General features: G+C 39.6%; 4 protein-coding genes across 7 annotated transcripts; 3 read left to right on the top strand and 1 right to left on the bottom strand.

Moving 5' to 3' along the window:
* Positions 1-256: 256 nt before the first annotated feature.
* pola2 (polymerase (DNA directed), alpha 2) lies at positions 257-6,556 on the top strand. Its single transcript, XM_030740106.1, has 18 exons — positions 257-584; positions 1,106-1,227; positions 1,384-1,472; positions 1,606-1,663; positions 1,871-1,980; positions 2,131-2,330; positions 2,429-2,517; positions 2,718-2,870; positions 3,461-3,523; positions 3,598-3,649; positions 3,743-3,861; positions 4,024-4,062; positions 4,250-4,323; positions 5,086-5,194; positions 5,428-5,534; positions 5,746-5,802; positions 5,896-6,022; positions 6,208-6,556. The coding sequence occupies exons 1-18, from the start codon at positions 500-502 to the stop codon at positions 6,358-6,360; spliced, it is 1,806 nt and encodes a 601-aa protein (XP_030595966.1). The 5' UTR covers positions 257-499; the 3' UTR covers positions 6,361-6,556.
* A 192-nt stretch (positions 6,557-6,748) lies between these two features.
* LOC115787409 (uncharacterized protein DDB_G0290685) lies at positions 6,749-12,341 on the bottom strand. 2 transcript variants are annotated; one of them, XM_030740104.1, is made up of 11 exons: positions 12,240-12,341; positions 11,874-11,933; positions 11,606-11,756; positions 11,432-11,515; positions 9,800-9,860; positions 9,077-9,565; positions 8,834-8,969; positions 7,456-8,280; positions 7,239-7,400; positions 7,129-7,163; positions 6,749-7,042 (listed from the first exon to the last, which is right to left on the bottom strand). In XM_030740104.1, the coding sequence occupies exons 1-11, from the start codon at positions 12,335-12,337 to the stop codon at positions 6,945-6,947; spliced, it is 2,199 nt and encodes a 732-aa protein (XP_030595964.1). In that variant the 5' UTR covers positions 12,338-12,341; the 3' UTR covers positions 6,749-6,944. The 2 variants fall into 2 exon arrangements, with proteins under 2 accessions (XP_030595964.1, XP_030595965.1); XM_030740105.1 differs by having other exon boundaries at positions 7,239-7,382.
* A 991-nt stretch (positions 12,342-13,332) lies between these two features.
* On the top strand, positions 13,333-20,136 carry zdhhc24 (zDHHC palmitoyltransferase 24). Its single transcript, XM_030738561.1, has 3 exons — positions 13,333-13,929; positions 17,307-17,584; positions 18,345-20,136. The coding sequence occupies exons 1-3, from the start codon at positions 13,625-13,627 to the stop codon at positions 18,635-18,637; spliced, it is 876 nt and encodes a 291-aa protein (XP_030594421.1). The 5' UTR covers positions 13,333-13,624; the 3' UTR covers positions 18,638-20,136.
* A 645-nt stretch (positions 20,137-20,781) lies between these two features.
* LOC115786422 (kinectin-like) lies at positions 20,782-27,215 on the top strand. 3 transcript variants are annotated; one of them, XM_030738559.1, is made up of 12 exons: positions 20,782-21,044; positions 22,368-22,411; positions 22,501-22,659; positions 23,216-23,324; positions 23,436-23,486; positions 23,717-23,794; positions 24,570-24,626; positions 24,772-24,831; positions 26,256-26,320; positions 26,409-26,532; positions 26,603-26,676; positions 26,792-27,215. In XM_030738559.1, exons 2-12 carry the CDS (start codon positions 22,389-22,391, stop codon positions 26,994-26,996), a joined length of 1,005 nt encoding a protein of 334 aa, XP_030594419.1. In that variant the 5' UTR covers positions 20,782-21,044; positions 22,368-22,388; the 3' UTR covers positions 26,997-27,215. The 3 variants fall into 3 exon arrangements, with proteins under 3 accessions (XP_030594419.1, XP_030594420.1, XP_030594417.1); XM_030738557.1 differs by having other exon boundaries at positions 20,783-21,044; positions 22,365-22,411; XM_030738560.1 differs by lacking the exon at positions 23,717-23,794 and having other exon boundaries at positions 22,365-22,411.
* The last annotated feature ends 61 nt before the right edge of the window (positions 27,216-27,276 follow it).

The following is a 27,276-nucleotide window of genomic DNA, read 5'->3' as shown; positions in this document are numbered from 1 at the left end:
AAGTGCAATCTTACCTGCTGTAAATCAGACAAGCAGCTGAACAATGTGAGGCAAAACTAAGGTGAATTTTCTTTAGGTGAATATATTTTTTAAATTATTTATTTATTTATTTACAGTTATCGACTGTTAAAAATTGTGGGGCGTGAGCTTTTTTCTGTTTCTGGAGCGAGGAATACCTGAAAACTTTGAAAACCGCTGGGTTACCACTGGCAGGTTTTGATTTTTGTGGGGCTGCCAACTTCCGTTTCTTATTGTTTCGGATGTGACGTACATTCCGGCCGCCAACACGGACAGTTCGCGGTAAAATGAAACAGGCTTTAGAAGTCGATCAGTTTTGTTTCGTGTTTGATGTCTAACAGCTAACCTTTGCATAACTACCGTAGCTGGTATTTAGAAGTCGTTTAGTTAAAACAGTAGTATCTCCGGTATTGTTGCGAAGTGAGAGTATAGCTGACGTTAGCCGCTATCATCAAAAACGTAGTAACTACAACAGAAAATCATGTCGGTAGTAACTGCAGAGAGTTTAAAGTCAGAGCTGGAAGTGTTCACTATACCCTACCAAGATGAATCCGTCCTGGACAAAAGTAAGTTTCTAACTCAAGCTGATGGGTTGTTGAAGCTTTATGTGGGGCAGTGCGTTAGCAAAGTAGTTAATGTAACCGACAGGGACTCTGGTCTACGCGCAGTACAGCAGTAGTTTAGATTTGTAGTCTTTTGTGACATGTAGTCCAATCTGTTGTCATAGTCATAATTTTTATATACGACTGTACATGATCTTGTTTATTACAGCTTTTAACTAAAAGGAGTTTCATGCTGTTGACTCGGTATTGTGAGATTAATGTTTAAATAGCACTTTATGTACATAAACTGCTATAATCATCTCCCGTTACCTCTAAAGTGCAATCTTAGCTGCTCATATCATGTCACATGCTCAGTTTGAATGTACTTAATGTCTCAAAATAAAATAAAAAATATCTGAATAACAAATTATGACAGATGTAATGCTTGGCATTGTTGTTCTGCAGCATTTGTTGTGCCTCACAATATTTTGTTTCATACCCAGATTACATCTTATGTTGTTTTCTTCATATCTTCTCCATGTCAGTGGTGGAACAGTGTATTTGTCACCAGATGCAGGCAGATGAAATGGTGCTGCAGTGGGTGGCCTACAGCAGTCCGAAAGGGCTTAAGCTTACCATGGACGCCCTGGAGCAGTTTGAACATGAGGTAACAGAACCACAGATATTAGTGTGTATTACAAATTAGTTATTAAATGTTCAATATTTTTGCATTTCTTAGTGTTTCATCCTGTAATCTGGATCTTGTGTCTGAATGTTGGTTTTACCTGCAGCCTGTAAATGCAGTGTCTTTGTCATCTTGCAGGTTTTGAAGAAGAAGATCAAATCCAGAAAAAGCTCCCAAAATGAAGAAGCTCATAACAGAAACAGAAACATTTACACAGTAAATGATTTGTATCCTTTGCACTAACCTTCCAACAAAAAAAAGACATCTGGCGGTACTCTCTGGAGTTCTTTTATTTATTTTATTTTTTTGATTAGTGTCAGGTAATGCCATTGTATCATAAACCTTGACAAAATGAATCAGAATAAAAGCTGAGGAAGAGCAGGAGGATCTCTTAGATTCCTACTCCACTCCTGCTAAGGTAACCAAACACCGTAGAGCTGTATCCCCTCTCAGGTTGGAGAAATTATTTTTCTTTACAGTTTTGTGTAGCTCCGCACTTTAAAAGCTAAGATAAGTTAGACATGGCTTGTGGGTTTTTTTTATTGAGTGAGTTTGAATCCATGTAGACAAGATCCTGCTTGTCAACTGCATTCTTTCCTGAATATATTTGTTTCTGTCTGTACAGGGTTCTCAGAAGCGACCTCTAACCACACCAGAACGTCCTCATTCAAAGAGGGCTGCAGCTCTGATGACCAGCCCAGGCATACTGCTGTCTCCAGCCAGCTTCTCTCCCAAGTACTTTACAGCACATGCCAATCGCTGTTATTTGAAAACCGCTCTGAATTTCTCTGGTTGTGTTAAAGTTATAAAAGGAACCTTTAACCTTCTGTTAGGATTTGTAGCACTTTGATTGTAACTGACCTTCTCCCCTCCTGTCTTTGGAAGTGCGACACCCTCACAGAAGTACAGCCAGCGGGGAGGAAAAGGGGAGGTGGTGGTCACGTTTGGGGCTGTGCAGGGCACCCGCTGGGTGGGCAGGAAAGATCCAGGTGCAGGCATCCAAGTTGAGCTACTGGAAGGAGCCGAAGACTCCCTTCACACCAGCTACAAATACATGTTCCAGAGGCTACGAGATGTTCGAAATGGTAACTATACAGACTTTATGGTTGGGTGTGGGTCTAAAAACAGTGAATGGATATATCCCAGAGACTTTAGATCATATTTGTTTCTGTCTCTTCCCCAGTGTTGACAGAGAAGATTGAGGAGCTGGGTGAAGGCCTCAGGACACACTTCAGCATTGAGGAGTTCTCCCCCGTCTCTCTGCCTGCTCAGGTACAGAAGTGATAATACCTGCAGAAAACATCCAAATTATACATTCATCACACTCCTTAAATAATAGATTATTAAATAAATCAGTTGTAGCCTGTTATAAAATGTTATGTTACATCTTTTTTTTTCTTAAATGTGTTGATTTTTTTAATCAGACAAATACATTTAACTTCTTTGTTATTTTTACATCTTTGTCCCTCCAGGACAGTATAACTGTGCTGGGGCAGATTTGCTGTGACAGTAATGGCAAACTGAATGCACAGTCAGTTCTGCTGGAAGCCGGACCAGAGCAAGGCGGTCAGCAAGTTCCTGTTGACTTATGCGTGCTCAAAGAGTATTCCTTCTTTCCCGGTCAGGTGAGCTGAAGGAAGTATTTTGACAGATCAAACTAGAAATGGTTTCTATTAATGACCAGGTGGTGGTTTCTCCTTTGCCTGTGCACTGAGCTTGTGTGCAGCAGGTTATATGGCCACCAAGAGTAACAGAGCATGCCAAGGACATGGGTTTGAGATTAACCCAGCGTCTGACCGAGAACTCTGACAATCTGACAAACTCCCTGAATTGTAGAAAACCTTTATCAGAAGAAGCACGCAGCCTGCCATAAGCCGTTTATACAGTGGTCCTGAGAAGGCAAACGCACTGCAATGTAAGAAAATACCAGCAAATGTAAAAATGCTGCAAAAGAACGCAAAACACAACAGGATGAATAAAACTCAACTGAAATAGAAAAAATGCTGCAAATACTCACACAATAACATGACGGAACAGCTGCAGAACTGAGCCTAAACAGCTAGTAGCAAATATCTATCTACAGTATTATGTGAATCATGTGATTAAAACACATTACCTGTATATATAAGTTGAATCTAATGTAGTGTGTGTAATTTTTTTTTTCCATCCAACAAACCCACACATATCTAAATAGTAATTTTCTCTGTTTTTCCAGGTGGTTGTGATGGAGGGCACGAACGCTTCGGGAAGAAAACTGGTTGCATCCAAACTCTATGAGGTCAGCTATAAGTTAACTGTTTTTACACTTCTGGCCTGTTTGTGGATCTTCTTGTAATGGTCTTGTCTTTTTAGGCTGTTCCGCTGCCTTTCTACAGTTCTAACATGAAAATGGAGACAGATGAAGGTAAGAATCAATCTGTCCTTTTACTGACTTTTTCATATTTGCCTTGGACCTTAGAGCCTTATTCTAACACTCTACACTCTTCATTTGATGCAGAGCCATTGAATGTGCTGGTGGCTTGTGGACCCTACACTCCCTCTGACAGCCTGACTTTTGACCCTTTGCTGGACTTAATCAATGTTATTGTCCGGGATCGTCCTGACGTTTGCCTGCTGGTACAGTTGCTCTTATTGTTCCATTATAGAACGGACACAATCCATGAAAGAATTTCCGCTGAAGCTCACATATACACTATCAGTAGTGTATATATATATATATATGAGGCACACATGACTCTGTGTTTTGTCTTTTTCCTCATTCTTATTTCTCTTCTCCAGCTGGGCCCATTTGTGGATTCCAGACATGAACAAATTGAGGTCAGTATGACATGGACAGCATTTTTAGCTGAAAATACTCTCTGCTCATACACATGTTTGGCATATATGTAACAATCTAATTTGTGCTTCCACATCCCAAAGTTATTTTGTGGCAATGTGAATTCATTTTAATCAACATTATCTGCTTTTTGTGTGACCACTCTGTCTTCATCTATTTCTTAAATAGAAAGCCCAAGTCACTGAGACTTTTGAGACCATTTTCTCCAGATGTATTGAAAGCATCGTGGATGGGACCAGAAGGTTTGTCTTATCTAATCAAAAAGGGCTAGTAAGCTTCACTCAGTGCTTCTTACGTGGTCAGACAGCTTTGGAAATCCTGTCTCCCACTTCCTTTATTATGTTGAAGTTGGGATCTGTGTCCAATTTCTTCTGCAGCTTTCCAAAAGTAGCAGGGAATTTTTACGTTTGTGTTAAATCTGTGCCATAGGTACACGTAATTGCAGACCCCTCTGAAATCCTATGACATAACCAACGCACAAGTTCCCTGGAAGTGTAACTACACTTAGAGTCGACGCAACTATTGTGATTGGCCTCTTCAGTGCTGTTGATTCCCCCTGTGCTGACCTGAGCTACTGTAATAATAGTCTCGATATAAGGACTCACAGATGTCAGCAAATTCCTGCTGACAGGGAAAGTCGTCCACTTCATCGTAGGCTCTGCAAAGATTTAGCTATAAAAATCAAACATGCAGAGTCACTCAGCTATGGCTGGCTAGCTGTAAAGAAATAAAAATTAACAAAAATTTATTTTGCAGATAATTTTTGGTATATTTCATATATAATACTATTTTTTTTCTGGGAAGACTGAAATTTGGCTTTGTTGTTGCCACATTTAATTAACCACTATGTGGTCACATTATACAAGCAAATTAAGACAGAGTTCAGTCGAACTGTAACAATTCCACTATTTAAGTTCCTGAAGATTTTTGAAGAACTGCATATACCTCCTGCTTATATCAGAATTTGTTTACCACAGTGAAGCCTCATGTTTTCTTTAATCCAGTGTTGGCTGTCGGTTGGTGTTTGTGCCCTCTCAGAGAGACATCAACCACCATTTCATCTACCCTCAGCCTCCATTCACCCTGCCACAGCTCAGCAAGGACCAGGCCCAGGTCAGATACTCAGAAATCCGACTGTAGGAATGCAAATGTAAAACAAACGTACTGCTTTTGTTTGTTGCCTCCTGATGAGCACATGCAGCCCATTTCTGAGCACTAACAGCAAGCCTCATTATAATAGTATAGCATTAATACAGGAGTAGTTTTTCACTCCTGAAGATGTCAGGAAACTCTCACAGGTTGAGATTTCCTGTAGAAGCTTATATAATGTGTTTAATGCCCTGCAGCGTGTCACCCTGGTCCCTGACCCCTGCACCCTGCTGATCGATGGTGTGACTTTTGGCTTGACATCCACTGACATCCTGTTCCACATGGGTGCAGAGGAAATCAGCTGGTGAGTAAGAATGTTTTATAATATATACAAATTGCTAATATTAACCCAACAGTCAAGTTCAGAAAGAAGTGATCAAGGTGGGTTAATGAGCTACATATTTATTCTGATTTATAAAGAACAGGTCTGGCAGTTTTCATATTATAGTATTACTGTATTCCAGTGAAGACCATCTATGTATTATAGTTGAAATTGATGATGTGTTGTGTTGCAGTGGAACTGGCTCAGACAGATTCTCACGCATACTGAAGCACATGCTGACTCAGCGAAGGTAAACCCTGAAGGAGTTCAGCTCAGCTTTATTTTTAATCTTTTGGAGGTTATACATTATTAATGACTCCTGTGTCTATGTTTTCATGTCCAGTTACTACCCACTGTACCCACCTGCAGAGGAGGTAAATGTGGATTATGAGAAGTTCCAGAGCTTCGGCCAAATGCCGCTCACCCCTGACGTCCTCGTTGTTCCCTCTGAAATGCGCTACTTTGTAAAGGTACAGAACTTGTTTCCCCAGATGTCACATATACACACATATATATATATATACAGTTATTGATTGGAGGATCATCAGTCATTTGATGAAATACAATAAAATGATAGGGTTTTGGTTTTTTTTTTAACCTAAAACATATTTTTTATAATTATTTTTACGTCATGTTAAAATCTCCTCGTCTTCAGGACGTAGTCGGCTGTGTGTGTGTCAACCCTGGGCGGCTGACCAAAGGCCAGGTGGGCGGAACCTACGGGCGGCTGCTAATTCAGTGCAGCCCTCAGGCAGAAGATGGGAAGAGAGTGAGCCCTTGTTTGGCTGCTCAGGTGGTGAAAATCTAACAGGAGTAAAGACTTCAACTTCTAATTGTCACCAGAAATTAGCTGGTTTAACCAGCACTAGTTGTGCTCTATTCTGCAGGCATGCTGATGGAAAAACAGTTTAAAAAATATATTTTGTATATTGATTTATTTTTATGCCAAAAACATGTTGAAGTGTATTGTGGTGTCACAATTTGCGGATTATCAGTCAAATACAGCAGCAATAATATCTTTTCATTAAATTATTGTTGCCCTTTGTACAGCTTTTGTAACATTGTTTCTCTTCTACTTGAGTTTTATTATTCTATTTTTTTGTTTCTGTGCCTCTAGCAGGAGCAAAAAAGAAACATGCTGAAAAATCCTGTTTCTGTTGTAGTTCAAAATGTTGCCCAAAATAAAAATGTAGTATTTGCAGTGCAGTCTGAGTACTGTATTTATTCCAGTTTATTTTTGTAACATTCATATATTGCCTCTAATTAAACACCAGAAAATTAAACAATTATTAATAAATAGCTAATTGTTTCTGTACATTGTTATAAAACATACTCTGAAGCAATACTTTATTTTAAATGGGATTTTGGCTCTTAATTTGCACAGTTGCATATTTAGTCATAAAAATGATCAAATTCATCAGAGTCGTTCGGGTCTTCTGTCTTCGATCCGTCGTGCTCCACTTGAAAAATTCCCATATTGTGAAAACTCCCTGGAAAGCAAATTGAACATAAATCAGAACATCTACAAAGATCTCCAGCCTATCGTATGTGACTGGAACGACTGATTCTACTGTACCGTTGGGCTTCTCTTGAGCTTTCAGGTCTGTTTCTCTACAAGGAAAAGAAAAACTGAGAAACACATTTCATTGTGTAGTTTGTCAGTGGAAAGGTCAAAAGAATACTTACTTTTTTTGTGTTTGTTTTTGAGGTGCAAGAAGATTCTCAACATCATCTTCATCACTGACTTCATTTGAGTCATCATTACAGGATCCTGTTTTACCTTCTTCCTCTTCCTGAGCTGCTTCCTCACTAATCTGCATCTGTTTAGATCTAAAAAAAAAAACAGAACTGTGTTAACTTTAGGTGAAGTCTTCTGTGATGATTATTTAAATCATCATCTTACCTCTTTTCTTGCATTGTGATGATACAGTCATCTGAATCTATCTCATCTTCCTCACTTCTGTGTTCCTCTTCCTTCTCACTTTCCCCATCCTCCTGTTCATTTGATTCCTCATTCTCTTCTTCCTCACTGGCTTCACTTCCCTCCTCTTCATCCTCAGAGGAAGCAGAACCCTGTTTTCTGTTCTCAGTGCCTTCACTCTTCAGCCTGGTTGGCTGTTCTTTGCCTTCTTGCTCCTCCATTTCATCCTCTATAGATGTGTCTGCTTCTTCCCCTGTTGCTTCCTTTTTGGCAGAAACATCATCACCACCTTGCTCCATATCGCTGTCATCTTGTTCTTTATCTGTCTGGCTGTTTTCTTTTTCTTCATCTTCTTCAGCTTCCAGGTTTCTCTCTCTCTCATCTTCAACTTTTTCTTCTGTGCTGCTTTGCTCGGAGCTGCTACTCTCCTGCTCTTTTACTTCACCAGCATCATTGTTTTCATTCTTTACATTTTCACTTTCTGATTCCTTCTCCCTCTGGGATCCTGACTCTTTGCTTCTGTCTGATTTGTCTTCATGATTTTGAGTCCCCACTTTTTCACTCTTGTATGCCTCACTTGAGCTTCCTGACTCCTCACCAGTATGCTGACTCTCTGAGTCATCTCCCTTACCCCTGGTCTTTTCCTCTGCCACCTTCTCAGATCTTGGTGACTGAACAGAAAGCTCCCCACTTCTCTTTGTCCTTCTGCTACTGCTCCTGGAGCTTTTCTCTGAGGAGGCATTGCTTTCTGAACTTTGGGCTACTGCGAGTGAGGGAACGGGAATGGCACCTGAAGTCCCAGATAACCTGAAAGATGGATGTATTCATTTACTGCTTCAAGACGGTAGTAAGTATTAAAAAAAAATAAAGCAAGCCATGATCACCTTTCCAGCATGTTATATTTTAATAATATATATTAGTAATATATATTTTTTTAAATTATGTTTATTTATATAAAACTAAGGGGTCACAAGAAGATGACGCTTTGTGTAAAATGTGAAAAATGTGGGTCAGTGTCAAGGGGTTAGTGTGCCTGTCATATGCTATAAAATGCTATCCCCCGTTTCATTTCTGGCCAATCTGACATGTACTGCATGCCATTCTTGTGCTCTCTCATCTTGCAGTTCTTGTCTTTCCTGTTACCAAAGGCCAAAAAATGCACCAGAAAACCAGAAAGTTTTGGACTAAAAGATTAAGAAAGGAGACAGGAATGTGCTTGTAAACTAGGTGGGGTACTGATGAAGGGCATATGCATTGTTTTCAGAATGCGTTAAGCAGGCTAGTGCAGTATGACGGGAAGAAACTAAGGGGAGGTGGGATCTAATAAAGTCAAAGTCAGATCTACAAGAGTATAGCTTACTCCTGAGAGCTGCGTCTTTCGCTGTCTGAGGAGGCACACTGCTTTTTTCCTCCAGTCTCCTTCCTCTTCTCTCCACTTGCCACGCTGGAACCCCCATCACTCTCACTGCTCTCACCATGACTGCTGGACAGACGAACTAGATATAGCAAACACACAAAATAGAAATGCACATATGCTGAATACTCACAAAGACTGACATAAGAAAAGGATTTGTTTTTGATGTACTCTTTTTCCTTTTCCCACCTGGTTTAACATCTAACTCGTGGGATAAATGACTGCTGCTGCTTCTGAGACTCCTCTCTCTTTGTTTGCTCAGTGCTCTGCTCATTTTATTCTCCTCTCCTACAGTCTGTGAAACCCTTGAGTCACGTGAAGGCTCCTCCACACAGAGCTGGCCCCACAGGGCCTCAGAGTATGATGGGGTCCCAGCTGCACCAGCAGGCTGGGACCAGGGGTAGTCGGGGTGTGGAAAAGCCCAGCTTTGTAGATCCTGCCTGGGCCAGGGATGATAATGTCCAGGTGTGGAGGCAGGATAGTGAAGTGGATATGGGTGAGGGATGATGGGTGGCTGGAGGAAAGATTGAGGCACTCTGGTAGGAAATCTGGCTGTCTGGGATTGACTGTGGGTCAACCAGGAGGACTGTGTGTGGAGAAGATCGGAGGAGCTATCCTGGTTGTAGTCAGAGTAACCTTTAGGTGTAGGTATAGTTTTTTGTGGCTTTGTTGGTGGACCTGCAAACAGGAATACATATTAGACTGGTGTTTGTGACACTAACACCAGACTTTAAATCAAGTATGTGGATAAAGAAATGTTCAAGGTAACTGCACTGTGGAAAATAGTTTGTGAAGCATCCTGGAACTTCCCCCATGTGACACTAGATTATTAACACTGAAGAATAAACATGACATAGTCATTTCCTAAAGAGAGCTACAAAGAAAACAAACCTTACGAAAGTAAAGACTGACCTGCAGAAGACTTCATCACTTCTGCATTCTTTAAGCATGAACTTAAATAGTCGTCTAGTTTCTGTTGAAGAAACAGTCTTTTTAATGCATTATCAGGGCAACATGGCTTTAGTTGCAGATTGTCTTTCGCATGAGTAAAGTGTTCCTTGCCGACATCTTTTTGAGATAATGATTTCTGATGGTTTTTGCTTTAATCCACATAGGCACAAAAATATCCATACAGGCTCAAATCTATGCATACACCCCCACTAATATTTGGTTAAATATCCCTTAACAAGTTACACTTTGATCAGGCACTTTTGGTAGCCATCAAGATTCTGTCATCATGCTGGCTGGATATTTGACCACTCTTCTTGTCAGAATTGCTGGAGTTTATTTAAATTGGTTGGTTTCCTGGCACGGATCTGGCTTTTAAGCATAGTCTGTAATTTTTCAATAGGGTTGAGGTTGAGGCTTTGGGAAAGCCATTCCGGAAGATTATGTTAGCCTGCTTTATCCATTCCAAAGCCAGTTTTGAACTGTGTTTGGGAACACTGTCCTATTGGAACACCCAGTTGTGTCCCAGGAGTCCTCCTTCATTATTCCATCCACTTTGTGCAATGAAACAGTACCAATGGCCCCAGAGCATGATGCTACCACCACCATGCTTGACAGCTAGTACAGTGTTTTTAGTTTTTGAAAGCCTGACCTTTTCTCTTCCAAACATACCTCATGCCATTTTGGTCAAAGAGCTCAATCTTTCTGTTGTCTCACCATAAAACTTTTCTCCAGAAGGCATTTGGCTCGCCCATGTGGGCAGCTGCAAATTTCAGTGCAAGGTGTCCATTTTGGAGCAGGGGCATCTGTCTTGGTCAGCACCCTCTCAGTCCACGGTGATGTAAAACTCACTTCACTGTGGACAGTGACGTTCCAGCAGTTTCCAGTTCATGACAGCCTTGAGTCTTGGTGGTTCCTGGCTTGTTCCTAAACATCCTAACCAGTTTCCTCTCATCTGAGAGTGACTATTAGGTTCTTCTTCCAGACCTTGACAAAGTGGTGACGCATCCAAAGAACTTGTACTTACGTACAGTTGTTTGAACTGATGATCTTGGAATCAGCAAGTGTTTAGAAATGGCTCCAAGAGACCTTCCCAGCTAGTGTAAATTTACAATTCTCAGTCTTACAGCTTCACTGAGTTCCTTGTACTTTCCCATCAAACAAATCCTTTTTATGTTCGCAAAGAGAAACTACCAGTTGTAGTCAATCATAATCAGTAACGAGAAACCAATAGGCCCTGGCCTCGTCAAGTTAAGACACTGCTGAACCTTCAGCAACACTTATTACAAGATCTAAGTTTATATATTTGAGCCTGTATGTATATTTCTTACCCTGTGAAAATTAGAGAAAATCCAAATTAAATTCAAACTTGTGCACCCAGTTCTTGTTTTTTAAGGTCATTAAAGATGTATGCTGTACAATCATTCCACCCTGAAAAAAGAACAGTTCAAAGAAATCATTAAATTATCATGACATTCATGTCCATGATGAGGGGATGTCAACTTTTGACCACAACTGTAAGTAAAGCAGAAAATACACACTGCACACTTTTTTTTTTGCAATTAATCAACTTGCCGTACTGTGCATTAATTGTACCTTCTTCTGAGCTGCCTGCGTCTTCTCTTTAAGTTGCTGCTGCCAGCGGGGGGAGTTCTCCTCCAGATATCTTTCATACTCCATCTGCAGGGGTCAAAGCAATAATTTATTCAGAAGGAAAGAGTACATTTCTTCCAGTGTGCTTTATGTGTGTTTTCCTGTATGTCTGCCCACCCGAATAATTTTCATGGCAGCGTTGCGGGCCAGCATCTCTTTGAGTGTGTCCTGGGCTTTCTCAAATTGCTGCAGCAGCTGCCTGTTTTGTTGCTGGGCTGTGTACTCTCTCTCCTTCAGCTCCTGCCAGCGTTGCTGCAGGTGCATCACTCTTGAAAAGAAAACACATGTAAAAACTGAGAGTTTTTAAAAAAGAAAATAAAGCACTTACACCAGCATAGATAAACAATGAATCACTGAGAAAGTGTCTTGCGATCTTGTGTCTTACAGATGTTCCTGACTGTGAAGTGCTGAAGAGTCATCTTGCAACAACACTGGCATGTTAACACTGTAAGAGAAAGAGGTCATGAAACAGCATGATGGTAATCCAAGCCAAACACACCCTCACCATCTACATACAGCCCATCTTTCTAGATGACAGTATACATCTTAGATTTCCCAATAAAAGTAATGCTGACTGTAAACATTACTTTTCACATAAAAACTTCATATACACTTAAATTACTCCACCTAAAACCACATAGTACAGATCCAGATATACAAATGCAAAATTATCATATTAAATTGGAGATTGAAATATTTACAAAATCTCACATCATTCTCTGCCAATATGGCACCATTCAGTGGGTCTAACCTCTTATTTCCACAGAACTGTCTTTGTTTGTTGAAAGTGTTTTTTTCTGAGCTGTTCAGATGTCCAAGAGATAGTAAATTCTCCTTCATTGCAGCCATGACTGTGGGCTCTCAGTAGATGAAGAGATTATCAGGGATTAAAGGCTGTGTTTTGAGGGGGGAGGGACCAAAGACTTGCTGTCCAATCCATATACAGTATCAGCATGCCAATGAGGTTAAACAGTACTGAGGACAGTTTTATTGGCAAGTGAGTTACCAAGGTTTTGGAACTTGTATTTATGTAAGGTGTGAGTCTGCACTTGAGAAGACTGACAGCCACCAGTATGGTACTTTATTATCACATAATAAAAAACTAGTTTCTTCTACCTTCTAGTTTCTTCAAATCATATGATAAAACAAATATAACAATTTTAGGCAGTTTCTGTTAAAGCATCTATGGTATTCAAGCTCGTATTAAAGTAAGACAAAAAAAAAAGGAAGCTTATGAAAAATGATGAAAAATTCATATGGTCCTCAGAGGTGAGTACCTCTGACTTACAGAGAACTGTATTTACCTTGAAATAAGAAATGGTATAAATATTTTTTGCAACTACGCTGCAAAAAAAGTGCTTTTTGCTACAAAACTGAACAGATAAACAGCCAGATTAATATGTGGGAAATGATTTAGGAGGAGACGACAGAATGAAGAAAGAGACCATGGCAGGACGTTTTTGTATTAAGAGTGCCACAACTGATGTTTTAGTTTGTTTTGCTGTTGGAAAAGTGGGGTAGATTTCCTGATTGAGGCTTTGTCTCCACTCTTTCTATCACAACTGCCTCAGTTAGAAAAAAAAAAAAAAAAAACTGCCTCAGTCAGTTGTGATTGAAGCAATTTACTCCTTAAGTATTAAAATTAAATTGATGGCTGCTGGTAGGCAAAAACACATTGATTGACGCAGTGAGGGGTGTAGAAAAGCACCATAAGCACAAATATATATAAATAAAGGGCTAAAAGGAGTAATGTAGTTGTATTTTACCCATTGGAAGTTAGAGCGGAACCAAAGTGTATTGCTGCATTGCGGATGTGTTTTCATGTAACACCTGCTGGTAGACGCGATTCCGTCCATAATCACAGATCGTGTTTGTTAGGGGGATTATAAAGGATAAAGCGATCTCACTTCTTTTCTTACACTAATTATTCTACATCAAATTTTTCCGAAAGACACGTCGGGCATTTTTTAATTTCATGTTTTTGATTTAGCCTCACGCGAGAAGTTAATTTAATTTTTTTCGGCTAGCTAAGCTAACCAACGTTTACCGCTGTGCTGTCAAATCACTTCTTCCGTTATCCAAATCGCGTTTTAAGTTAATTTCAAACTACAAGAACGGGTGGTAGGGTGACAAAACATGACGAGTTTAGCCGGTAAGGTGTTTTGCAGGGTGGAGAAGATGTGTCGCCACCTCCCCGTGGTCCTTAACACGTTCCTGGTTTTCTCCATAACTGGAGAGGTGAGCTACCTGGTTTCGGTGGAGGCTCCGCTGGAGCCGGACCAGAAAAAGACTCAGTGGTCCTTCCGGTGGAAATTAGTCCACCTGCTGGCCCAGTATTTCATGTTGGGAAACATCTGCTGGAATGCTCTGCTCTTTATGAAAACCAGTCCCAGTATCAAGGGAGTGTTCCTGGGAGGAGAAGTCCTGGGCCAAGGGTGGAGGTGAGGATTAAACAGCTGAAAATGAGTGTTATGGCATTTAGTGTACAGCACACTTTATGTACAATATTATGCTGTCACAGCTATCTACATCCTCTGTGTATTTCTGTTATGGGCTTGGGTTTTGTCATGATTTGAGCAAGCCTCCAGTTAAGGGGTTTGTTTTTTTATAGCCTTTGTAAAGCATCTGATCAGAAGAATTAATACAGTCTACTTCCACTTCCCCATCCTGCTCAACATAACTGTCAGTACAAAATGATTAACTTGGAGATTAAGCAAGAAAAATATGATGCAATTCTGAAAAAAATAATGCCTTACAGTTACTCTTGAGTAAATCAGGATTTTCCTGGACATTAAAATAAAAGACTCAGATCCCCACCAAGGTTATTATAGGTAACTAAACGTAATAAAACTAGGTCTGAAAGACATTTTTGTTATCTAAAAAAATAAAATGGGAACTTACTTTAACAATACTGTATACTCATAAAATTAAAATAAAAGTATACAGGAAATGTCTTTAGTTTTAGTGTTTTCCATTTTGTCATATTTGTCAACACAACCAGCTTGATGAGGCTTTAGTCCTGTTAGGGATTATTTTTTACTCAATGAATAAATGACAAATGTTTAAAAAATAAACTCCAGTAAATTAATTAATAAGCAGTGGATCAACCAAATAATAAACAATTAAATAATACATTAGACAGAGAGCAACAGATCTGAAAGTGCTAGACTAGCTTCTCTGTCTCAGTGCATCTTATCTTGAGGTTCAGCTACAACGTCACCATGTTCTGTTATTAATCAGGACAAGATTGCTCTGTATTGATTAAATTGAAACATCAGGAGAGAAGATGCGTTTATGGCTCCACTGCTAATGAGAGGAATCTGGGTCATGAAAAACCAGATTGAACAGGACTGAATGACGAAGGCCAACTCATAGCGCCCAGAATGTGTTTATGTTTAGATAAGTGGCAATATAATTTCTACACAACTCTGAGTTGTGGAAAGTTCTGTTTCTATTTTAATATCTGTTCTGAACTTGCCACCGACAAACAACCTCCACATTATAATAACAAAAAAAAAAAAAACGGACACTGAAACTAATGAAATCTGTGGGATAGAGTTGGAAATGTGTTAACAAATGAAGAGAGTGTGTTGAGAAGATGGAATGAGTACTCTGAGGAGCTCATGAATGAAGAAAATGAGAGAGGAGAACAGGTAGAGGAAAGGTAGTGAATCAGGAAGTGCAGAGGATTATTAAGGAGGGAGTGAATGCAGCTATGAAGAGTGGAAAGGCAGTTGGTCCAGATGACAGATCTGTGGATATATATCAAGATGTCTAGTTGTTTGACACAGTCCTGGAGAATGAGAAAATGCCTGAAGCATAGAGAAGAAGTGTACTGGTACTGATTTTAAGACCAAGGATGATGTGCAGAGCCGTAGTAACTACAGAGGGATAAAATTGTACCATGAAGGTATGAGAGAGAATTGCTGAAGCTAAGTTAAAGAGAGAGGTGACAATCAGTGGGCAGTAGTATGACTTAATGCCAAGTAGGGGCACTACAGATGTGACGTTGGCTTTGAAAGTGTTGATGGAGAAGCATAGAGAAGGTCAGAAGGAGTGGCACTGTGTCTTTGTGGATCTTCAGAAAGTATATGATTAGGTGCCAAGAGAGGAACTGTAGTACTGCATAAGGAAGTCAGGAGTGACAGAGAAGTATGTGAGGGTGGAGCAGGACTTGTATGAGACTTGTATGAGACAGTGGTGAGGTGTGCAGCAAGAGTGGCAGATGGGTTCAAGGTGGGGGTGGGATTACATCAGGGATCTCCTGTGAACCTCTTCTTTTCTGCTGTTGACAGAGTCTCTGGACTATGATGTTGGCTGATGGCACTGTGATCTGTAGTGAGAGTAGGAAGTAGGTGGAAGAGAGCCTGGAAAAGTGGAGGTATGCACTGGAGGGAAGAGGAATGAAAGTCAGTAGAAGCAAGACAGGATGCATGGGTGTGAATGAGAGGGAGACAGGTGGAAAGATAAAAATGCAAGGAGCAGAATTTAAATACCTGGGGTCAAAAAAGTGGGTACAAGCGGTGAAGAAGAGAGTGTCAGGCTGATATGTGACAGAAGGATAGGAGCAAGAGTGACAGTGGCATAACAAAAGACATAAAGTGGAGCTGGAGATGGCAGAGCTGAAGATGCTAAGATTTTCATTGGGAGTGACGAGAATGGACTAGATTAGAAATGAGTACATCAGAAGGACAGCTCAGATCAAGCAGTTTGGAGACAACGTTAGAGTGGCAATGCCCAGATGGTTTGGAAACATGCAGAGGAGGGATAGTGAACATATTGGAAAAGGATGTTGAATATGGAACTGCCAGGCAGGAGGAAAGGAGGAAGACCACAGAGAAGTTTCATGGATGTAGTGCAGAGGGTTGGTGTGATAGAGAAAGATGCTAGATAGAGGGAGATAGAAGCAGATGATTGGCTGGTGACCCCTAAAAGGAGCAAGATGAAAAATGAAGAAAAAATGTCCAAAAATAACAGAAATGCAAAAACATCTGTGAAGTCAGGTAACTTTTTTTTCTCCTCCGTGAAACTCAGTCAGGTGCAGCTATGTTAATAACTACGTCACCCATTCCTTAAAAGGAGGTACTTTGTAGTCTCATTAGCCAAGGGAAATACACTGTACAATGTTCCATTGTACAGTGTATTTTAGACAGTAGTGTTCTTCTAACTTTGGGGCATCTCTTCAGGAAAGATCTTTTCCCATTTCAACTTATTGTGCTCCTGTGCATAAAGTGACGACCATAAAGAAATTGTTTTCTGAGCCCTGACTTGAACCTTATTCAACATGGTGGAATAAACAGGTCACCTGATTTCACAGTAAAATCAGTAACCTCACTCAGTGTTGTTATGGTTGAATGGGAAAAACTCACTGCAGCAAGACTGCAAAATATTGTTTACAGCATCCCAGAAGTCTGTATATATTTTATGCTCTCCAGTGAGAAATATATGTGACCGAGATGTTATTGTTTGAGTGAAGTGATGAGATTAGGTTTAGCTCACAGTAAATCTATGCTTACCACTGTACATAACATGTACTGAATGTTAACAGGAAATATAACCTCTGTTGACAGCTGAAACAGCTTGTAGGTTTTCTAAAATCTAAAATCCTAGACCAAGAAAGTTAAATTATTTATTCATGTTGTAGAGCAAAGATGCTTGATTTTTCATTTTTACCAGATCTAAAGTTTGCTTCACACTTTGTTCTTCATGTAGATTATTTCTGTGGGGTTCAGCATATAGCCACAATCTTTATTTTTGATTATCACAATAAAATAGAATTATTAATAGCCATTAAAAAAAGTTTCTCTTTTATTTACAGGTACTGTTATACATGCGAGACGCACACTCCTCCACGCTGCTCCCACTGCTACGACTGCAATGTGTGTGTGCTGCGGCGGGATCACCACTGTGTCTTTTTTGGCCAGTGCGTGGGCTTCCGCAATTATCGCTACTTCCTGAGCTGCCTGTTGTTCATGTGGTCGGGGCTGCTGTATGCCACCCTGATGAATGCAGAGGTCTTCATTGTCATATTGAAGGAGGGTGTGACGGTGCACAGCATCCTGCTGCTGCTCATACCCTGGATCATGCTTGTTTCAGGTATTATCTGGTTTGTCACAGCTAGAGTGTCTCATTTTGTGGCCATACTTTATTACTGTGATACTAAATGTTTGGCCTTTTGCTTAAAACTTACTCAGAATTTATCCAAACAGTTGCCACTTAATTTCCTATTGGTCAGATAATTTATGGCTAATAGTTTTTTTTGTTTGTTTGGTTGTTTTTTTAGACAAATTCAAGGAATGCAGAACTGATTTTCCCAGCTAAAATTACAATTTACACTTAGAGATGTTTCTCACTCAACATAATGTATTAAATAACAAGGAAAGAGGATACTGTTATCTCTGCTTAAAGAAAAGTAGCACAGTCTGATGCACAAATACATCAACCTATTATTGGTATTAGCCAATATCACTACTGCTGACTGATATCATCACCAACATAATAACTACAGAAATTAAACTAAAAGAAGAAGAAGATGCATGCATTGAAGTCAGCCTCCTGCTAAACTGTAATTATAAGCATCAGCTTCAAATTTACAGTTAGTGCATCTCTGTAAGTTTTGCATCTCTTACTAATAAGTTCTAAGAAATATGTAATTGAGATAATTCACAAATATGTATTTTACTTTTTATTTTAGAAACTCTATGGTTTATTGTTGAGGCATAAGTGGTACTGTCTTCGTGCCTGTGGTTGATTGGGTCATTTAATTATGATGAGATGAATTCCAGACCTCAGCTTGGATGGATTTGTCATCACTTGGCTCTGATTTAATCTGTGCTGCTGTTCCTTATCACCTCAGGCCAGGTCTCAGCGCGTGCCTTCGCCTTCGCCTTCATCGCAGACACATGCGTGGTCGGTTTCCTGCTGGTGTCTTCCTTCTTCTTCTTCCATCTCTTCCTGCTGTTTCGCGGTCAGACCACCAGAGAGTGGTACTCGTCCCGCCGGCCCTACAGTCTGGGGCTCCTCAGCAACCTGCATCATACGCTGGGCCTGCGCTGGTACATCTGCTGGCTCTGCCCGCTCATCCCCTCGCCGCTGCCTGGAGATGGGATAAGCTTCCAGGTCACAGGGTCGCTGGAACCCTCGCGGTAACAGCTGCAGGTCTGAACAGGCTGTGTGTCGTTACTGTAGTGGTGGCGGTTAATGTTATCGGGAACAGCAGCAGGGGAACTCACCTCGGTTCAAGAAGAGGTAGCTTGGGGTGGGAAGAAGATGGAATTCTTTGTGGCTGTGTAATATGCTGGTGGGTGTAACTCGCTGCCAGTATCTACTCTGTAGATTCTGTGCTGAGACAAAGAAATTAAGAGTCTCCTTTTGATCTTAAATGGTAATCCGTACACTCAGCAAGGCTGGCCTCAGAAATTAACACAGAAATTGACTGTGTTCCTTTGGAGTACTGAGCACTGACAATATATGTTTAAAAAGCGCACTGAAATAAGAATGTATTTTGACTGTGAACAATGATTAATTTTTCTCCTTGTTAAGAAGCACTCACCATCTCTGACAGTGACTCCTCAGGCAGAGGGCCTTGTGAGAGTTGATAATGGCTGCTTTTTGGGTTTTCCCTACATTGAAGCTGCCTAAATCTTTAAGCTGCCTAAATCTCAAGGTTATACAAGTGTGGCTTACACTGTTAATTAATTACACCACAGGACTGTAAAATACACTATCATTTGTCTCTATTTTGCTGTTGCTTTGAGGATACTGCATCCACTCCTGAACTCAGGCTGAGTTTATGAAACTAACCTTTTTATTGGATGTTGCTGTGGCAGGAGGAATAGTGAGACACTATGGAGGAGTGCTGCAATGCTGTATTTTAATGTCTCCAAGACAACATATGAATTAAAAAGGAAAGACAAAATGGTACAAATTATGAAATATGACAATTTAGGTTTACTAAATACAGTATTAAATTTGTACGCTTATGATGTATGAACAGTTTTTCTCCATGTTTGAGATTTCTGTCAGTACGGGACTCCAGCAGCGTCTGTGTCCTCGTTCTGTACAGTACACTTTACATACTGTATGTACATCTTCCTGTTTTTGCAGATGATTAGTTTATACATTTGTTGAGACAAACACTTTCAAATTGTCATAGTTGATGGGCATATTTTTTATTTCTTTTTCCATGAGGTGTCCCTGTAATGGTTTGACAGTTTTGAGTGTACTTTATCTTGTTTAGTGCTTCAGTTCAGAATATAATGTAGATCTGGGACAATACTAACATGTCAGTTTTACTTGATGCCAAATGAAATTCCTTTATTTCCCTGTATTTAACTCTCTGGCACTTTTTCCATTTCTAACTGTAATTCTCCTGCCTTTAAGTGTACTGAAAAATTACGAGCCTTTTTTTGTTTGTTTTGGTTTGTTTTTTGCTTCTACTGGTCACTAAATTTTTTTTTTATTATAACCAAAATTATTGTTTACAGCTGATATTGTTTTACAGGAAATATAGTTTTAATTGTTTGGTTGGGTGATTATTGGGTTTTGCCATTTAAGAGTGTTTAAACAAATTGCTTGAAGGGAGATACTGGACCACTGAGAAATGTTTAATTTTAGTATTGTATTTTTGTTAAAGTATTTTTGTTGAAATAATTAAATTTGGGTTTCAAATGTTTTAACTGCCTCTGATTCACATCATTTTAAACTCCACTTCTTGCCATGTTTGACTAATAAAATTATAAATTCTCATTCCATATTCCTGCCGGGTCCCATTCAGAACAATTAAAAATTGTAATAATGACCAAAAGATAAGATCTAAGCTACTGAAGCCCTCTTCAGTGGCTCATTAACACAAATATCTAATCAGCCAGTCCCATAACAGCAACTCAGTGTGTTGGAAAAGCATTACCTGTTCCGATGAGTCTCAATTTCTGCTACAACATTTAGGGTCAGAATCTGGTGTAAATAACACAAAGGCATGGATCCATCCGGCAGCTCAGGCTGCTGGTGGGGGTGTAGGTGTGTAGTGGATTTTGTTGGCACACTTTGAGCCCTTTAGGACCAACTGAGGAACACTACACCCTACCTGAGTATTACTACTGACTATGTCCATCCCTTTATGATCATAGTGTAGCATCGTCTGAAGGCTGCTTCTAGCAGGATAACACACCATGTCACCGAGCATCTCAAACTGGTTTCTTGATCATGATGAGTTCACTGTACTTAGATGGCCTCTACAGTCATATGTCTAATTTTGTCTAATATAGGATGAATAATTGCAGCTGAAGTGAGCAGCAATATCTACCAGTACAGTTTATATTCTTTCTAAAACTTAATTATGATTTTCTGGTGGCTTGTAAGCAGTATCAGTATGTCTTACAGTTATTCTGTTATATGAATGTGTTGTGAATTAGTTGGAAATTAGGGATTTAGTAAAGTGCTTTCACTGTGAGGAACTGCCACCCTCCATGACTTGGACTCATTGCCACTATGGTAACCTGCTTAGCATGGCAGCTAGCTCTACAGTTTAGCCGAGTAGCAAAGTTTTGACTTGCTGGTAAGGTTTTTAGTTTTCTAGTTTTATACAGATGCAAAACTAGTGAGCCACTAATAAGAGCTATATTACAAAATTTAATTATTTGATAAAGTTAGATTCAATTTAGTTAAGGCTAACTGAAAAAAAGGAAAATGCTGACCATTAGCTTGCAAGTTATTACCGTGCATGTAGCTTTTCCTCATCTTTCTCCGTTTTAGTATGTCCAAACATTTATGTAAACAATAATATATGTATGTATATCTGTATGCTAAAAACATCACCCTTTTTTGAATTACAATTCAGTTCTGGTGACTTAATAGCATAAATAAGTAGCCTTACAGTTAACCGTTAGCTAAGCCTCGCTCCCTGTTTTTTTGGAGCCTTAATCATGCCGCCATGTATATTTACATTAACAGCAAACTCTTATTCTTAAATGTGTGATGACAGGTCCTCGACTGGATGGACAAACACTGCTGTAATAATATGTTTTTTGTATGTCTCATTGGAAGCATTTCTGATTCTGATATATCTATGCAGTCCTATGAAAAACTAAGAGCACCCTTACTGCTTCCATAGAGGGTTGGTAGCAGCCAGGTGCTGCTAATCAAAGGTACTTGATTAATTGATCATCAGCAAGTGTGAGCACCTCAATAAAAGCAGAAGGTTCGGTATTTTGCTGGTCTGTGTTAACACAATGCCACAACAATGCCAGGAGTGGATATTCTAGCAAATTCACCCCAACTTCATACATGCAATGAGAAACTGCAAAAACCCCAAGCGCTACATCTCAGACTACAGGCGTCAGTTTGTTAAATGTTAAAGTTCGTGACAGTACAGTTATAAAAAGACTGGACAGGTATGGTTGCCAGGAGAAAGCCTCTTCTCTCTCTAAAAGTGTCAGCACAGCTTAGTTTTGCAAAATTAGATCTGAACAAACCACAAGAGTGAAGATGTTTGGAGATATTGCAGTGTCATGCTGTTTTTTGACATCAACACAAACACCTCATATTCACTGTCAAGCACGGTGTGGAGGGGTGATGATTCAGGCTTGTTTTACAGCCACAGAACCTGGGAACTTAGCAGTCATTCAGTCTACTATGAACTCCTCTGTATACCAAAGTATTCTAGAGTTAAAGGTGAGGCCATTTGTCCGTCAGCTAAAGGTTGGCTGAAATTAGGTCATGCGACAGGACAAATCTACTTGAAGCCTTAAATTATTGTCAACACTGTTCAGTTTTATCCTTTAAAAAAGAACATTAGAAGAAAAATGAAAAATATACATTGCAAGCTTTATGTCACTATTTAATATTAATTTTGATGAAAATATATTTTGATCACAAGCAGATGGAGGAGTAAGTCAGCTGGATGGATGCCATAGAGGAAAACATGTGAGTTATGCTGAGTGAACAAACACACACACAAAAATGTGACTTATTGTATAGTATGTGATACCTTTTTCTGTGGTGGGGACGTGCAGGTCACCAGAGGAGATGCTTGAGAAAATAGCAGAGCTGGATTACAATCAGAGCCTGCTGAGGGATCTGAATGCTGAGATGAGGAAATGGCTGGATGCTGCAGATGATGACATGGCAGTGCTGCGCTCGGAGAATGAGTCCCTCAGAAAACAAGTGAAAGCGTAAGCTGGGACACATTAATTTCACTACTCAGTTGTGTAAGAGTCACTTCTGTTTCATCTCTCTGCCATTTGGTGGCATTCAACTGGCAGACTGCCACAAGTTTCTAGATTTTGCCTTCCAATAAAACATGGCAATTTATACGTGTTTGTAATATGTGTTAGATTGCCTTTGTGTAAAAGTAAAATGTGAAAGACAAAGATCCTCATTTTTGGCCCTTCAGGCTACAGCAGTGCTTCTGATTCTTGCTCAGAATTTAATAAACCAGTTCAATACTTCATCAGCATGAGAGGTTGTGTTTTTAATATTTAACTAATTTAAAAGTAATTTTCTTGTTTCATTGTTGCCTGTGTAATACTTTCCCTTTCACTGTTAGATCTCTCCTACCTATAAATGAATCAAAGACACAATCTTTTACTTTTTGAATTTATAGGTATTATTAGTGACTTCTTTTTAGCAAAATAATTGTACTTCTTTTTCTTTTATAAGGTGGAATATTTTATTTATATTTTTAATCAATATGGTCAGAAGCTTATAGGTGTGTTTGTGTGTCTGCAGCCTGGAGAAACTTGTCTGTGACGCACAACAGGTTGAAGCAGAGCCTTGCACAACTCTGGCAAATGATCTTGAGGCAACTAGATGCAATGAAGAAAAGATCCATGCATTGGTGTGTAACCAGATGTGTTTGAGATATTTAAGCTTCATAAAATGTAGATATAATGTTGCACTGATCTCTCAGTGAGTGGAGTTCAGATGAACCTTCATGTTTTCTGTGCAGGAGAAGGAATCCACCATGATGAGGGAACAAAATAAGAAGCTAACAGCAGAGGTAGGCATTACTTTTCACATACAGTGGCCGGCTTAAACAGTCCTCATTTTATGGTACCAGCTGTGATACATGCTTTACAGAGAAAACAGGCCAAGCATTCCAGGATTTCCAGATTTACCTTGGATGGATTGTGCTTTTGGGTTTGATCTTGCCATCTTAACTTTTGCATAAACTTGAAAGCAGTTCCTAAATGTAGATGTAAATTTAAGTATAATTGAATTTTTTTTCAGCTCAAAAGCCTCCAGCAAGAGAGAGACCAGGGCAAGTTGACTTTGAGCAACCTCAAGGTTACTCTTCAGGCCTTGGAGGTAACATAATCAATTCTCAGTAGAACACGCACATCCAAAAATAAAAGGGTGCAGGAAAATGGAGACTCAATGAGAAACAAAGAAGTCCGTACACCAAAGCGCTCCTGGAAAAATTTTTTAATCCGAACAGACCTTTAAAATCTGACGTTTCGGGCCAACAGAAGGGCATATTGGCCTGAAACGTCATGTTTTAAAGGTCTGTTTGGATTAAAAAAAATTTCCAAGAGCACTTTGGTGTGCGGACTTCTTTATTTCTCAACATAATCAGTTCTACCATAGTCATAACCACCTTGATGTCACACCTTAATTAGTGAAGTCCAGTTATGAAGCCTTCAGCTGAGTGTTTATGTCATTGCCATCCTGGAGTTTTGAAATTGACAGGTGAGGGGCGATCTGATTGTGAAAAGAAGGACACCACATGCTTATTAACTAATCACTTGTGATTGACAAGTTGTTAATGAATAAGCATACCTCGCATAATCCTCCATTTTTGTTCTAATAATGACCATAGTTTTTTTTTAAAAATCACATTTTATTCATTATGACCTGAAATTAGGGGGCCCATAAAGTTCTCGGGAAAGTGTATATCACAGATCAAAGAAGCCGAGGGCCATTCTCCCAAGCAGAAGTCTTTTTGCAACCAGAGGAGAATAATGCAAAAATAATGCAGATTTAAGGAATTTCTACGTTGTTCACTTGTAAAGAAGTTATGTCCATCTTTTATACCACCTTCTCTTCTTCTGCTAAACAATTGTATTTTTGTGTGTTTCTTTAGTTTCAAATGGAAGAGGCTCAGTCAGGACTGCAGCACAGAGATGAGGTTATTCATCAAGTACGTACAAGATCAACCCAATACCAGGCAGTAACTGACCAACAATGTCAGATTTTCTCACAAGCATTAATCTCTTTGGAGTTCACCATTAACATTTAGACAGTTCTTTATTGTTTGTTCATTAATTTGTAATTTTTTTTTTTAGAAAAACCTGCTGTTGAAACATTTGGATGAAACTGTAGACGAGTACTCGAATGCCATAAAGGTAACAATATTCTTATCCACTGTTAAAAAGTAAAACTCCAAAAACATGATGTTTTCTTTTTTTCAGTATAATTTATTCAATTTGAACATGTAATGTAACTCATCATACACCTTTCTAAAACCAAGGCAGCTAAAAAATGAATCAGGGTGAATTTGTTAACTGTACCAGTAAAAGATCAGGAAAGAGTCACGGGAGTCTGAAGTGTGTTGGTTGGTGTAATATTGACTAGAGAAAGATTTTCAAGGGAAAATTTCACCAAATTTGAAACATGATAGTTTCCTTTCTGTGAAGATATGTGTGCATCCTTTTGATCTGTTGGGATCTGCAAATGCACAGTTGCATGCAAAAGTCTGGATACGCTTTGGGCCATAATTGACTTGTTGACAGGTCAAGAATTGTCATAGTTGAAAAGACTGTCAGGGTATCAAAGGGGAGGCTTTAAAAAGATCAAAGTAACCTCCAGCTGTTTCAGTTGTCTGACGAGTAACAGAGAAGTGACAGTTAAAAGGAACTCTGAAAGGCAAGACAGTATCTGCAAGACTTTGAGCTAAAACTGCACTCCTGCTGTGCAAAGAAAGGAAAACAAAACGCCATGAATTTAAAAAGCACTGCTAGAAAGTTTAGCTGACAGTGTTAGTGCACTGTTCCACTGCAGTTCAGATGCACAAACAGAGCCTGTGTGGAAGAGTCTGAAGGAAACCTTATGTGCGACCAGAGAGATGACTTAAATAAAATCAGCTCTTTCACCGAATTAATCAAATGTATGTTTGAAGGAGGGGAAAGCATCATGATAAGAAGACTGTGTCAAATTTTAGGCCTCAGGGTGGAAATTATATTTGAGGTTTTATGTCTGCTTAGATGCAAGAAACATTGTGCAGATAGAGGGAAGATGGAATCCAAACAAATATCAGAGTTTCTGAATACAAATCTCAAGAAAGTAAATCTGAAAAGAAAAGATGTTCTTCCACAGGGTATTAATGCAACGCAGACATCAACTTTACCATGAATAACCTCAGGAGTTGTAAGCTGACTTAAACATCACTGAAAATGCTGCGTGCATGTAAGCCATGAATGCAATTAGTAGTAGTTGGCCATGATTACTGTTTGATTTAAAATAAAAAAATGTTTTTAGTTAGAAATAAAAGTAACTGCATGATTTTTTGAAGAAGTGCTCATTTTAAAGTCTGTTTGGTGGAGGGCTTGTATTTTAGTTCTTTTTCCCTTAAAACACAGACAGTGGCCTATTATGCTTACTGCTCCATCTGCAGTGCGAACGTGTCCGAGATTCATAAAATTTAATACTGCATTTGGAATCTGTGCAATAATGTCCATGTCTAAATGCACAGTGCTCTTTCAGCAGTTGTATGTTTTTGGTTTATAGGCTGTTGAGGTGTTTTACTGTCTGACCCTCTTTCTTGCTTCAGGACCTCAGGCTGAAAAACCAGGAGCTGAGGAAGCAGTTGGAGGACAGACTAGATGAGGCCACATTGTAATCCTGACTCACAGAACCTTTTGCGTCAAAAGATTGAACAGTATAGTGGGAGAGCTCATAATATAACCTGTGTCACTGTTTTTAGTGACCTGATGAGAGAGAAAGAACAACTGCCCAGCCCCCCTCTGTCCTTTGCAGAGGAAATTAAACTGCTGGCCTCGATAGCTGAAGGGAAAATCAGCATGGCCGACTCTGCAGATCTTGGAAATGTATGACATCTGTATGAAATTTAAAAAAGAGATAGAGTTAGAAGCACTACATTAATGTTGCCTGCTACAGTGTCTCCAGGAGGAAGCTGAGGCGGAGGAGCTGCTGAAACCAGATCCTCACACAGTTAACCGTCAGACCACAAGGTACTCAGATAGGATTTGATACATGATGGAGCCAGCGTGTTTACATCCTGCACTGCATCTCTTCTTTACGTTTCCTCACTCATTATTGTCCCTCTTGTTTCTCAATTGTCCTAAGATGTGCAGGTACCGTGGAGGCAGCCGTCCATAGAGCGGGTTTCTTTATGCTGGGCATCTTCATTCTCATGGTTTTAGCCTTTGTGGCTTCAGGAAACATTGCAGGAAAATCTGACCTCTTTTCTATCAACACTTTGTGGAGTAGAATGCGCCTGATGTTACATCCCTACTTTAGTGTACATTATGGGGCCTTGCCTCCCATTTGAGCTTAACTTTCCCTGTGGTTTATGCTTGCATTTGAGTGGGTTTTTTTTTTGGGGGGGGGGGTATTAGGTCAGAAAACAAACAAATAAAACATCTCATGATGCATTTAGCTGGCTCAGTCGCAGGGTCCTGCATGTGCTTGTTGTGTGTTGAATTGTTGAGTATTACTTAATTACTAAAATGTGTTTTTCATGCAGTGACAAATCTATTAAAAGATTCTAAACCATCAGCATTTTGAAGCTTTATTAATAATAGAAAGTCAAATACCAAGTCCAAACATTT

The sequence above is a fragment of the Archocentrus centrarchus genome, chromosome 10 (assembly GCF_007364275.1).
Source record: "Archocentrus centrarchus isolate MPI-CPG fArcCen1 chromosome 10, fArcCen1, whole genome shotgun sequence".
Lineage (NCBI taxonomy): Eukaryota > Metazoa > Chordata > Actinopteri > Cichliformes > Cichlidae > Archocentrus > Archocentrus centrarchus.
This window is presented reverse-complemented; position numbering and strand designations above follow the sequence as displayed.